The sequence below is a fragment of the Geotrypetes seraphini genome, chromosome 5 (assembly GCF_902459505.1).
Source record: "Geotrypetes seraphini chromosome 5, aGeoSer1.1, whole genome shotgun sequence".
NCBI classification, from domain to species: domain Eukaryota; kingdom Metazoa; phylum Chordata; class Amphibia; order Gymnophiona; family Dermophiidae; genus Geotrypetes; species Geotrypetes seraphini.
In genome coordinates, this window is record NC_047088.1 from 69,824,504 (window position 1) to 69,838,050 (window position 13,547).

General features: G+C 45.9%; 1 protein-coding gene across 1 annotated transcript in view; it reads left to right on the plus strand.

Annotated features, from left to right (window-relative positions):
* The first annotated feature begins 2,577 nt into the window (after window positions 1-2,577).
* Window positions 2,578-13,547, plus strand: part of XKRX (XK related X-linked) — a 43,389-nt gene continuing 32,419 nt past the window's right edge. Inside the window, exon 1 of the mRNA XM_033946549.1 lies at window positions 2,578-4,096. Coding sequence (XP_033802440.1) covers window positions 3,756-4,096 — 341 coding nt within the window. The 5' untranslated portion in view covers window positions 2,578-3,755. The remainder of the gene's footprint in view (window positions 4,097-13,547) is intronic.

Consider the following 13,547-nt stretch of genomic DNA (forward strand, 5'->3'; position numbering starts at 1 on the left):
AGGCAGGAGGAATCCCATGCCCTCCTGCCCTCGACGTAATCCCCCCACGACCGTCCCCCTGAACCCACAATTGTCCACCCGCTGACCCGCGACCCCCCCACTGACCCAATCCCTCCACCCCTCCCGTACCTTAAAACTTGTTGGTCAGACGGACGGGTGCCAAACCCGTCCGTCCGACAGGCCACCCAACCGGCCCATGTGCCTAAGGCCCCACCCACATGAGGGGCCTAAGACAACTGGGCCGATTCTAGTTGGCCCAGGCGCCTCAAGCCCCACCTGTGGGCGGGGTTTGAGCCACCTGGGCCAATCAGGCCCTAAGGCCAGCCATTCCCGAAATGGCTGGCCTGTTGGACGGACGGGCTTGGCACCCGTCCGTCCGACCAACAGGTTTTAAGGTATGGGGAAGGGGAGTGGGGGGGTTGCGGGGTCGGTGGGGGGCCGATCTGGGGGGCGGTCGTGGGGGGTTTGCATTGAGGGCCTGGGATCCCTCCTGCCCGTATTTTAGTGGGGGGGGGGGGGTTAGAGGGTATCGCCAGGTCAGGAGGGCTTGGGCTCCCTCCTGGCCTGATCGTGTGGGGGGGAGGGGGGTTGGAGATCACCAGTCCAGAAGTCAAAGCGGAAAGTCATAGCATGGGATTAGAAATGAATATAAACAAGATGAAGATTATGAACACAGAAAATGATGAGGATTGTTAGCTTGAAGGCAACAGAATAGAAGTTGTAAAGCAGCGGTCTCAAACACACGGCCCGTGGGCTGCATGCGGTCCCCCAGGGACTATTTTGCGGCCCGCAATCTGTCCTCTCCACTTCACAAGTTTTCCAATTGTGGAAAGGACAATCGCATACAGACTGCGACTGCGGCTCACCTAAAGCAGGGGTCCCCAATCTGCTTCACTTCCCTTCTCACTGCCCTCCCTCAAGCCACCGCAATCGGGGAACAGGCCAGCACCGAGGTCTTAGTTCTCCCTGCTTATCTTCCCCAGCTCGGATTCGAACAATTCTCGCCACCCGACGTCAATTCTAACGTTGGGGAGGAAGTTCAGGGAGATGAGGAGCAGAGGTGTAAGGGGAATCTGCTATAGTAGTGAAGCGGGCTATGTGCTCTGATGCAGAAATTCACATGATAACATATCAACAATATTTATGATAGCATTATATCTTATTACTCCAATCCATTCATCTAATCTGCATAATCCAATATTTGCATGTTCCAGTGTATGCACATCTAATGCTCCTCAAGGTCCCAGTACAACCTTTCTGCAAAATATTGCTTCTGGGACTAACACATGTCCAATGCCCAATACCCGAAGGCCTAGTCCTAGAGAATATATGTTTCCATAGCAATCTGGGTGCTCTCCCATGTCCGTGCACATATTTTGTACATGCATTATTTGCATAGCATTGTTTAATGTATTGGGGTAAACTTTTTTTTTTTTTTTTTTTTGGGGGGGGGGGGCGGAAGGTTAGAGAAACTGCACTGAACGTGAACACAGAACTCTAATCCGAGACCACATCACCCCAGCACTAACATCCATGCATTGGTTACCTATGCAAAAACACTGCACCTTTAAAGCCTTAGTCCTAGCCTTCAAGACCTTCCACAAGTTAATACCAAATTACATGACATCAAAACTACAGATCACTGAGATCTCAAGCAGAGAGACGGCTCACGTTACTACCTGAAACAGCGCGCAAACGCTCTTATTCACAGTTTATACCCCAATTTTGGCACATCATTCCCCTTTCTGGAAACGTCAATCGCTCCTCCTAAACTTAATTGCTCTACTTCATCACTGACGCTGAAACCGTGGATTGAAGACAAAGTTTTATTTTATTTTTCTTTCCAGCTTATGATTTATCTTTAATCTTATCTATTGTTTTGCCTTTTGTCTTTGTTTTGTTCTATTTCTATCATTTAAATTTCTCCAGAATTTTTTATTTTATTTTTATTTTTCCTCTAACTCTACTTTTCACTTCTCTATTACCCTCCAGGTACTTTAGTTAGATTGTGAGCCTTCGGGACAGTAAGGGAATTTTTCAAGTACCTTTCTTATTTCTAATCTTAATGTATATTTTCTGTAAACCGCTTAGAACCTAACGGATGTAGCGGTATATAAGAAATAAATTACATTACATTACATTACATCCATTAGATCGCTACACAGTGTATGGAACTTTAGGAAGGCCGTGAAAACCTTCATTAATCCAGCTCCTTAATGACCAACACTACTCATGGGAACTTAACTGCCGATCACCAATCATGTACTCTCTTACAACACTAAAGCTTTAGTACCTTTATGTTATGTTCTGTTAGCACAGTGAATGCTGCTCTAAAACTATGCTGTCATGTAATAAATTCTATGAATGCTGCAATATCTTCTAAGCTATGTCTGCCAAATTTGTCTTTCACTTAATTTTGTCCTATCTATGCTGTGAATGTACCTTTGTAACCCGTTCTGGGCTCCTTTGGGAGGATGGGCTAAATAAATGAATACATAAATAAATAATTAAATAATCCCATTGAAGCACGGTGGGCGCTAGGGCCCAGGAGAACTACTGTACGTGTGGTCAGACCGACAGGCACACCTGCTTCACCACATCAGCACTAAACTGTATGCAAGCAGGCAGAAGGGAGTGTTCCCGAGCGCCAGTATAGGAATTCTGCTCTGCCGGCACGGCGCGCGCGACGACGGGACGGTGAGGCCATCGGACCCCCACCCCGGGCCCCCCGCGAAAGGAAGCGGCTTCTGCCTACTGAGAAAGCGCGGCAAGGCGCGCGCTCTCTGCGCAGGGCTCTTTGCCTTTGTGTTCCGACACTCCAGTCCTACAGTTTAGAAGTGAGGCGCGCGGGCTCTCTGCCTTTGTGTTCCGACACTCCAGTCCTACAGTTTAAGAAAGTGGGGTTGATCCCTTGCCCTCGGCACAATTCAGGGGCTGCAAAGCTCCAGCGCCCCGTCGCTGCCAAAGCCAGAGCAGACTGTTCTGTTTTATTCCGGGGGCCACTCTACCCTTTCCAGTCCGTAGATTGCCAGCAAGTAAACAAGGTTCCCACGGTAACTGAGTGCGAGAGGAGAAAGGTTTGTCTCCCGGGAGCTTCCCTTTGTGTGAGGTGATTGAAGCGCGAAGAATTTGCAGCCCGGGAGGCTGTCCTTTTCTTTCTTTGCCGATCGTCCCGGAGAGCGGGCGGGGTTGAGCTGACCATGCTTCAGTCGGGGCTCCCTTCTGGTGTGACAGCTGCTTGTCGTTTCATCTTGGCATTGGGGGTTTTGCATTGTAAGTTCTGCGAGGCATTGAAACCGGTCTGATGAGTGTGTGCTTTCTTTTTTTAAGTTTGGGCAAACGCGTGGAGCGATCAGACATTTGAACTTTACCCAGCATTCTTGCGGGACTCTGAACATTTGGATGGAGTTTTAAGAATTTTTTATTTTTTTTTTGTATTACCACGTTGGCGATTAACGATACATGTTGGGTGCATAACTGGCCCAAGGTCGTTTGCCAGCCAGTGAAGCTTCATTAGAAGGGGTGAAATGGTGTGGTGGCCGTGTTAGTCCACTTTCCAAGGGACTATAAAGAAATAAAACAAAAGAAATAAAGGTGATACCTTTTTTATTGGACTAACTCAGTGCGTTTTATGATGAGCTTTGGAGGGTAACCCTTCTTCATCAGATCAGAAGGGGTGAAAGTGAGTGGTTTCGCCTGGATTCTGCCAGAAACTTGACATTGATTCCTGTAGAGAGGGGTCCAGAGCCTGGAGGATGGACAGTGTCTGTGAGAGCCCAGCTGGGGAGGCTGCCCAGTCCTCATTTCCTATAGGCAATGGAGGCTCTGTCCAGTTGAGACCCAGCCCCACCACCAGACTGCCTTTCGGTATCCTGATCTCCACACTCCTCTTCTGCGGAGAATGCATCACCGCCAGCATTCTGGCTGCCTTCTACAGTCGCTCGGATGATGGCTTTTGGATGGGCATGACCATACTCTTCATGCTGGTTCCTTCCGTCTTGATCCAGTTGACCCTCACTTTCATCCACAGGGATTTGGGTCGGGACAGACCGCTGGTGCTGCTGATGCATATTCTGCAACTGGGACCCATCATCAGGTGAGAGGAAACTCTTGGCCCTCCTGTAAAATTGAAACAGGACCTCTTTCTTACCCCTCCTAATATTGTTGTCACACAGACGCCTAATTTTCTTCATTAGCCAGTTTTGGGTTAGTTGATCAGGGTATACTCCTCTCTCTGTCTGTCTAACTTTCCTTACTCAGCCATTAAAACACTTCTTAAAACAAGATATGTTCTTCATATTTTCCCCATAGACTGAAAGCAGGAAATTTCCAAGCTACCAGAATATATTGAATTAGGACCATCAACCTGTCATTGTAGTTTGCCTATTTTGGGGGGGAGGGTGGCAAAGTGTAAGGAAACAGCTTTGCGCCTGCCCTGCTCCTCCTCCTCCTCGTAGCACCAGCACATTCAATATGCAGTTCATGAAGTCAGCTTCAAGGAAGTGCTGGCCCCGTGACTATACGTTATGAATATGCTTGATGTGCCAGCCTCATGGACGAGAAGGAACAGCTACAGCTCAGCTCCCTCTGCCCTGTCTGGAGTGGCAGACTCTCAATCTTCCTTCAGGTTGTGAACTGTGGGGATCCTTGCCAGCCAGACTGTTCCACCAGTCAGCTGTACTGACTACTTTGTTGCACCTGCCTGCTCCCTAGTATTTAACAGTCTTAACAGCATAGCTTTCAGCTTCTCAGATGCACGCAAGCTCCAGTGGCACGACAAGCCCATGTACCATGACTGTGTGCGTCAAGATAAGCTATGGAGAACTCTGACACAAATGGTTTTGGAGACTGTATCTGGCGAAGGATGTAAGAAGACTTGAAGCGGTCCAGAGGAGGGTGACGAAAATGATAGGAGGCTTGCGCCCGAAGACGTATGAGGAGAGACTGGAAGCCCTGAATATATACACACTAGAGGAAAAGAGGGACAGGGGAGATATGATTCAAACGTTCAAATACTTGAAGGGTATTAACGTCGAACAAAATCTTTTCCAGAGAAAGGAAAATGGTAAAACCAGAGGACATAATTTGAGGTTGAGGGGTGGTAGATTCAAGAGCAATTCTAGGAAATTCTACTTTACGGAGAGGGTGGTAGATGCCTGGAATGCGCTCCCGAGAGAAGTGGTGGAGAGGAAAACGGTGACTGAGTTCAAAGAAGCCTGGGATGAACACAGAGGATCTAGAATCAGAAAATAATATTAAATATTGAACTAAGGCCAGTACTGGGCAGACTTGCACGGTCTGTATCTGTATATGGCCATTTGGGGGAGGATAGAAACATAGAAGATGACGGCAGAAAAGGGCTACAACCAATCAAGTCTGCCCACTCTGCTTACCCACCCCCTGTCTATGCCCTAATGACCCAATTTCCTTATCTTGACCCTCGTAGGGATCCCACATGGGTATCCCATTTATTCTTAAAGTCTGGCAAGCTGGAGAGGGCATTAATGGCTGGGAGGGTGTATATGGGCTGGAGTAGGTTTTGACAGAGATTTTGGCAATTGGAACCCAAGCACAGTACCGAGTAGAGCTTTGGATTCTTGCCCAGAAATAGCTAAGAAGAAAAATTTTAAAAATTTAAATCGAATCAGGTTGGACAGACTGGATGGACCTTTCGGGTCTTTATCTGCCGTCATCTACTATGTTATGTATGTTACTAACTTAGTTGATAAAGAGCCTGTATGAAAATCAAGAAGCTGCAGTGAGATCAAAATATAGCAACACTGATTTCCAAAAAAACATGGTGTCAGGCAAGAGATGCATCCTGTCACCTTACCTGTTCAACCTTTAGAGCAAAGCCATCTTCAGAAAAGCAGATTTGGAAGAAGAAAGCATTGGTTTCAAAGTTGGTGGTCAAAATATAAACAACCTGCGCTGTGCAGATAATATAATGCTCAACACCAGCAGAAAAGAAGCTATGCTATATCTACTGAAAAAAGTCAAAGCGGAAAGTCATAGCATGGGATTAGAAATGAACATAAACAAGATGAAGATTATGAACACAGAAAATGATGAAGATTGTTAGCTTGAAGGCAACAGAATAGAAGTTGTAAAGCAGTGGTCTCAAACACACGGCCCGTGGGCTGCATGCGGTCCCCCAGGGACTATTTTGCGGCCCGCGATCTGTCCTCTCCACTTCACAAGTTTTCCAATTGTGGAGAGGACAATCGCATACAGACTGCGACTGCGGCTCACCTAAAGCAGGGGTCCCCAATCTGCTTCACTTCCCTTCTCACTGCCCTCCCTCAAGCCACCGCAATCGGGGAACAGGCCAGCACCGAGGTCTTAGTTCTCCCTGCTTATCTTCCCCAGCTCGGATTCGAACAATTCTCGCCACCCGACGTCAATTCTAACGTTGGGGAGGAAGTTCAGGGAGATGAGGAGCAGAGGTGTAAGGGGAATCTGCTATAGTAGTGAAGCGGGCTATGTGCTCTGATGCAGAAATTCACATGATAACATATCAACAATATTTATGATAGCATTATATCTTATTACTCCAATCCATTCATCTAATCTGCATAATTCAATATTTGCATGTTCCAGTGTATGCACATCTAATGCTCCTCAAGGTCCCAGTACAACCTTTCTGCAAAATATTGCTTCTGGGACTAACACATGTCCAATGCCCAATACCCGAAGGCCTAGTCCTAGAGAATATATGTTTCCATAGCAATCAGGGTGCTCTCCCATGTCCGTGCACATATTTTGTACATGCATTATTTGCATAGCATTGTTTAATGTATTGGGGCAAACTTTTTTTTTTTTTTTTTGGGGGGGGGGGCGGAAGGTTAGAGAAACTGCACTGAACGTGAACACAGAACTCTAATCCGAGACCACATCACCCCAGCACTAACATCCATGCATTGGTTACCTATGCAAAAACACTGCACCTTTAAAGCCTTAGTCCTAGCCTTCAAGACCTTCCACAAGTTAATACCAAATTACATGACATCAAAACTACAGATCACTGAGATCTCAAGCAGAGAGACGGCTCACATTACTACCTGAAACAGCGCGCAAACGCTCTTATTCACAGTTTATACCCCAATTTTGGCACATCATTCCCACATCCATTAGATCGCTACACAGTGTATGGAACTTTAGGAAGGCCGTGAAAACCTTCATTAATCCAGCTCCTTAATGACCAACACTACTCATGGGAACTTAACTGCCGATCACCAATCATGTACTCTCTTACAATACTAAAGCTTTAGTACCTTTATGTTCTGTTCTGTTAGCACAGTGAATGCTGCTCTAAAACTATGCTGTCATGTAATAAATTCTATGAATGCTGCAATATCTTCTAAGCTATGTCTGCCAAATTTGTCTTTCACTTAATTTTGTCCTATCTATGCTGTGAATGTACCTTTGTAACCCGTTCTGGGCTCCTTTGGGAGGATGGGCTAAATAAATGAATACATAAATAAATAATTAAATAATCCCGTTGAAACACGGTGGGCGCTAGGGCCCAGGAGAACCACTGTACAAGTTTTCCAATTGTGGAGAGGACAATCGCATACAGACCGCGACTGCGGCTCACCTAAAGTAGGGGTCCCCAATCTGCTTCACTTCCCTTCTCACTGCCCTCCCTCAAGCCACCGCAATCGGGGAACAGGCCAGCACCGAGGTCTTAATTCTCCCTGCTTATCTTCCCCAGCTCGGATTCGACCAATTCTCGCCACCCGACGTCAATTCTAACGTTGGGGAGGAAGTTCCGGGCCAGCCAATTACTGCCTGGCTGGCCCGGAACTTCCTCTCTGACGTTAGAATTGATGTCGGGTGGCGAGGATTGGTCGGTCCCGCGCTGGGGAAGATAAGCAGGGAGAGCTAAGACCTCGGCACTGGCCTGTTCCCCGATTGCGGTGGTGGCGACCTGTTCCCCAATGGTGATGGCTTGGGGGAGGGCAGGGAGAAAGAAAGAGGGGGGACAGGGAGACAGAAAGAAAGAAGGGAGATGGGACACAGACAGAAAGGGGCATGGAGGGAGAAAGACAGAAAGAAAGGGCGGGCATGGAGGAAGGAAAAAAAGAAAGAAAGGGGGCACGGAAAGAGAGAAAGATAGACATATAGAAAGAAAGGGGGCATGGAGAGAGAGAGAAAGAAAGAAGGGGGCAGGATGAAAGAATAAAAAGTTGGGGGATGGAAGGAGACAGATGCCAGACCAGGGGAAAGGAAGGAAGGAAGGAGGGAGGGAGAGAAAGGAAAGAAAGAGATGTCAGACCATGGAAATAGGGACAGAAGAAGAGAGAGATAGAAGGGAAGGTAAGACATGGAAACGTAGATTTTGAAAAGAAAACAGAAAAATTGAATATTAAGTTAATGCCAAAGATGGATGCAAGCTTTATAGTTTATAAATCTTTCCTTTAACTGTTAAAGCAAAGTTGGCATTTCTTTAATAAGACATTAACTATTTTTTCTGCGGCCCTCCAAGTGCCTATAAATCCAAAATGTGACCCCACTAAGGGTTTGAGTTTGAGACCACTGTTGTAAAGGATTTCAGTCTCCTGGGCTCTTTTGTAAACAAAGAAGCAACTAGCAAAGGTTCTCAACAAAGTATTCAAAAGTAAGGAATTAATGCTCCAAACAAAAATCAGACTTGTCCATGCACTCATTTTCTCAGTGGTCAATTACGGATATGAAAGCTGGACACTACGGAACTATGACAGAAAGAAGATTGACTCATTTGACCTTTGGTGACGAAGAAGGATTTTATGCGTGTCGTGGACCACCAGAAGAGCTAACAAATCAATTCTGAAAGAGATCAAACCGGCTATGTCACTCGAAGCCCAAATAATGATGTTACGACTGTCTTATTTTGGTCATACTGTCAGAGTAGAAAGATCACTGGAGACGGACATCATGTTTGGGAAGATCGAAGGAACCAGGCAAAGAGGACCACCTGCAACCAGATGGCTGGACACATTGAAAGCAACCATGGGGATGATGCTGGAGGACCTTACTGGACTAGTACAAAACCGATTTCTACTAGGACTCGAGTACCAAACAACGGAGAATAACAAACTCTTCACAAAACGTCAAGAAGTCCAAATGTCTTCAAACAAACACACTTTAATGCCAACCAATAACATAAAACATGCTAATCATCTGACATATTATCTGACTCAACACTGGCCGTGTTTTGGCCGAATAGCCTGCCTCAGGTGTCCTTGTGAGTGACAAACCAGATAATTCTGCTACGAAGTGGCACTCACAGTGCATTTTAATTTGTTCTGACTTTTTATTCATAAGTATTTGTAAATTCAGTGGTTTCTTTGAAGACCAGGTGTACTCTGCTTCTTTTGGACTACTTAACTTACTCCCCCCCCCCTTTTTTTTTTACAAAGCTGCATAGGCTTTTTTATTGCTGACCGCTACGGCCGGCGATAAAAAAGCCTAACGCAGCTTTATAAAAGGAGCTCTTAAACAGCAAAAAACATCCGATGACTACTCGTGAGTTCAAAATGCAGCAATCGGGCTTTTGAAAAACCTACAAACCTTGTCTCCTCTGCACTCACCTCAGCCCACTGGTTACTCAAAACCAAACACTGCATCTTCAAGGGCCTAGTGCTAGCATATAAATCCCTCCACAACATGGTACCCAGATACTTCTCACATAAACTTCCTCCCTACACTCCAAGGAGAGTATTATTCTCTCAAAGTGAAATATGCCCCAGTTCCAAACGGCTCAAAAATGATCTTACTCCCATTTCCTACCAAACCTTTGGAATAACCTACTTGAGTCCCTTGAGGGACTTCTGAACTTCAAGAAAGTTATAAAAAGCTACTCTTATCCCTTAACCTCAAACCTCCCCTGTCCTATTTCTCCACAGACAGCAGCTAAGATATCTGATACTAGAAGATGTTGATCATTTATGTATAAACGATGCCCGCACACCAGGAAACAAGGTAGCCAAAGCATATGTCTCACATGCCAGGCTTGTAAATTTGTAAACTGTATTATTAGACAGCCTTCTTTTACCACTCACCCTAACTGCATCCTCCACTTGATTCTAAAGACATGGCCTTGCAGGACAACATGCAATGTTTGAAGATTATACATATATAATTTTGTAATCTCCAGGGGGCATGTTCCACAGGGTGTGATTCCAGCTTGGTGCAGTCCTGCTTGCATTAGAGCTTTACACTAGAGAATGACACGGTGACAAAATTCATCACCGTTCCCGTCCCTGCGGATAACCGCGGGAAACCATTTTCATGTCATTCTTTAAGGAGAGAGGGAAGAATCAGAGTATGAATGGCCACAACCACTGACCCACAAGCTTTGCTTTGAAGAATGCTGGTGTAGAAGGACTGAGGTTGAAATAGACACTAGAAAATGACATGGGATTATTTCCCGCGGTTATCCGCGGGGACGGGAACGGTGATGAATTTTGTCACCGTGTCATTCTCTACTTTACACTAATGCTTACCACATGGCTTTCTAACAGAAGCGTAACACAAAAGTTTTGCTTCCCAATGCAGTAACTAAATACTATGCAAACAAGTGGAATGCAAAAAATGTGCACTGATGGGACTGCACAACGGACACAGGAGCACAGTGGCAGCTATATCTTGTGCACAAGTCTGAGCACAAAAACATTGTATTGGCACTGGAGGCTGCACGCAGATACATGTACACTTGTACTGGAATGCAGTTTTATATACAGCATTTTTGCATACCAATATTTATGCACAGAATAGCATTCCAGCACATGTATGTATACCTAACTCTGAATGCCAGTACAATTTTTTGTGCTCAGACCTGTGCATATATACAATTTTCAAAACTCCTGCACTTTGCTTTTCCTTCCAGCACACCTTCCTCTCAGATCTGTCCTTTTTTTTTTTCTCACCCATGGTGGGTTTCATACACTCTCAGAAAAGAAGAAACAGGCATGATATCCTCACTAAAGCTGATTGGAGAAGAATTAGATAACCTTTTCAGTGGCTTAGTAAGGGTGAGCGGTGCCCAGAGCGGTGGAGCCCCTCCCCCGCCCTCTTCCTTGCCCCACCCCCACCCCCGCTGCGTGCACACCCCCTTCCCTTTCCCCATACCTTTTTTGCTTCTTCGGTGTGAGCAGCATGTTGCCAACATCTGTGTCAGCTCGCCCTTTGACATCACTTCTTAGGCACGGATTCTGGAAGTGACATCAGAGAGCGTTGACATGGGCAGCTCCCTCGCGCTGGGGGAAGGCAAGAGGCACGTGCAGCCCGCACCCCTCATACTACGACAATGAACCTTTTACACCTTCTACCTGGCGTGAAAGCCCTGGTGTTATGCTCCCTGTAAAGAGAGAGCAAGCCCTGGTTGACTGAGTTGGAAATACAAAGGAACAGGGGGTAACTGCTTGGTGACAAAAGCCCTAGACAAATGTATAACTGTGTAGGCTCACTCCCTCTTCAGCTATTAGATAAACATATAACTGTATAGGCTCTGCTTGCCCCCACTTCAGCAGCAGCTGTTATGTAAATGCATAACTTTGTACAGTCTCACTCTCCTCAGCTGTTTCCTTTGGAAAGGTGTGTCAGCAGTACATGCTATTTCCAGATCTAACCTTGGTCGCTGATGACCATTTCTCAGAGACATTTTTGAGAGATATTTTGGAGCTGAGTTAGTGTGTAGTGCACGTGTCAGAATGTTCAATTGAAATTAATTGAATTAGATGATTTAATAGTTTTTATTTAAACAGTAAATCAAAGAAGTCTTGTAAGTAGTAATTTTATAATAAAAAATATATATATATAAGATTGGCTTTCTAAATATCACCTTTCCCAAATCTTACTTGTGAAACCATATAACACATATCCATTTCCTCCTGGGGCAGTCTCCTGTAGCTGTTCCTTTAGCTCTTCTTTCACATAAAAATCTGAAATAGCCTGGCTGAAGTATGGAAAATCCTGGCCTTTCTGGACCTTATACAGCTGTGCTATCTGGTAAAATATAAAGTGAAAATGTCTTGAAGCTCTCTGTTTGGATGTTGCTCTGATCCAGAGTTTCCAGCAGTGACAAACACATGGACCCCTCCCAGCAGGGGCAGCCTGACAATGTTCTGGGTTCCTAACCACCTATCAAAAGTGATTAAATTAGATAGAAGCTATGGGATATTGGGCCCCGTGCTGCTGTGGAGGGGGCTAGGAGGGAAGGAAAGGTGCCAAGTTATAGAATTACTCTCATAATATAGGGCTAGATTCACAAAGCAAACCAAACGTGTACCGATCGGTTTGCGACCCCGGCCCGATTCACTTACCTCTCTTCTGACCATCCTCCGATCTGCGCATGCAAACGAGGGCAACGGCATGCAAAGTAGGCAGGGACACGATTCAGTAATCAAAACCCTGCAACACTGACTGGGCTGGCCAATCAAAAAAAAAGCGACTGCTGAGGATCAGTCGCTGAAACCCTTTCTGGCTGCCCTGCCTTCTGCCACCCTGCTCTGCCCTGTCAGCCCCTATCCTGCAGCCCCAAACGTGCCTGCTTGCCTGCTCCGAACACGCTGCCTGCCTTCCTGCCACGAACGCGCTGCCTGCCTGCCTCCTTTCCCCGCACTGCAAACCCATGGTTTTAACCCGCAGGCTTAAGCGGGTTAAAACCACAGGCTCCATTAAAACGATCGCCTTTTTTTAAAAAAAAAAATCTATGCCGGCCCTGAGGTCCAGTGCATGCACGGGGATCGCTATCGAGCGATCTGGGAAGGCAGATGGGGGTGTTCCTCCGATCGCCCCCATCTGCATATTGGGGCTTCGTGAATTCATCGGACCTGCCCAGATCGGGCCCAATCGGGCAAATTCGTTAATGTAGCCCATAGGCTTTTGCCAACTCTGATATTCAAAAATGCCACACACTGGTCACAAAACTGTGTAGCTACTGTATATATTTATTTTGTTTTCTATCCCGTCCTTCCCAAAGATCTCAGAACAGGTTACAGGCTAACTAACATACATAATATACAGTTAACAGGTTACAATTTACCATAGTTACAGTGCAAGGTTTATCAATACAAGTTTTTGTCCTAACTTGATACAAATTAGGGATCTAAAAGGAAATATATATAATATACAGTTTTATCTTTCTAATCATCTCATTCCACATCTCTGGTTCTGCTTCCCTGTGCTCTGTCTATTCACTTTCTCTTTTTTCCTCTTACTTTCTTCTCTATATCCATCTTTCACGATCAACTTTCATTTTTCTTCCTCCTATTCAAATCTGTCTAGTTTGTCTCTACTCAACCTGCCATTCATGGGCACCATCTTCTCCCTCCCCTTCCGTTCCCTTCTCCCCACCACTCCATACTCACCATTTCTCTCCTTCCCTCCTCTCTGTCACACCTCCCTTTTTTTGTCCCATTTCTATTTCCAGAAACTGGCCCTTTCAAACATCATCCTACCCCCCTCCCCTTCCTACCTGCACCTCTTTCTCCCAGCAAAATCTTCCTGTGCTCCTAACCTCTCCCCCTTCCCTGTGATCAAGTCTCTCTCTTCTTCCTCCTTTC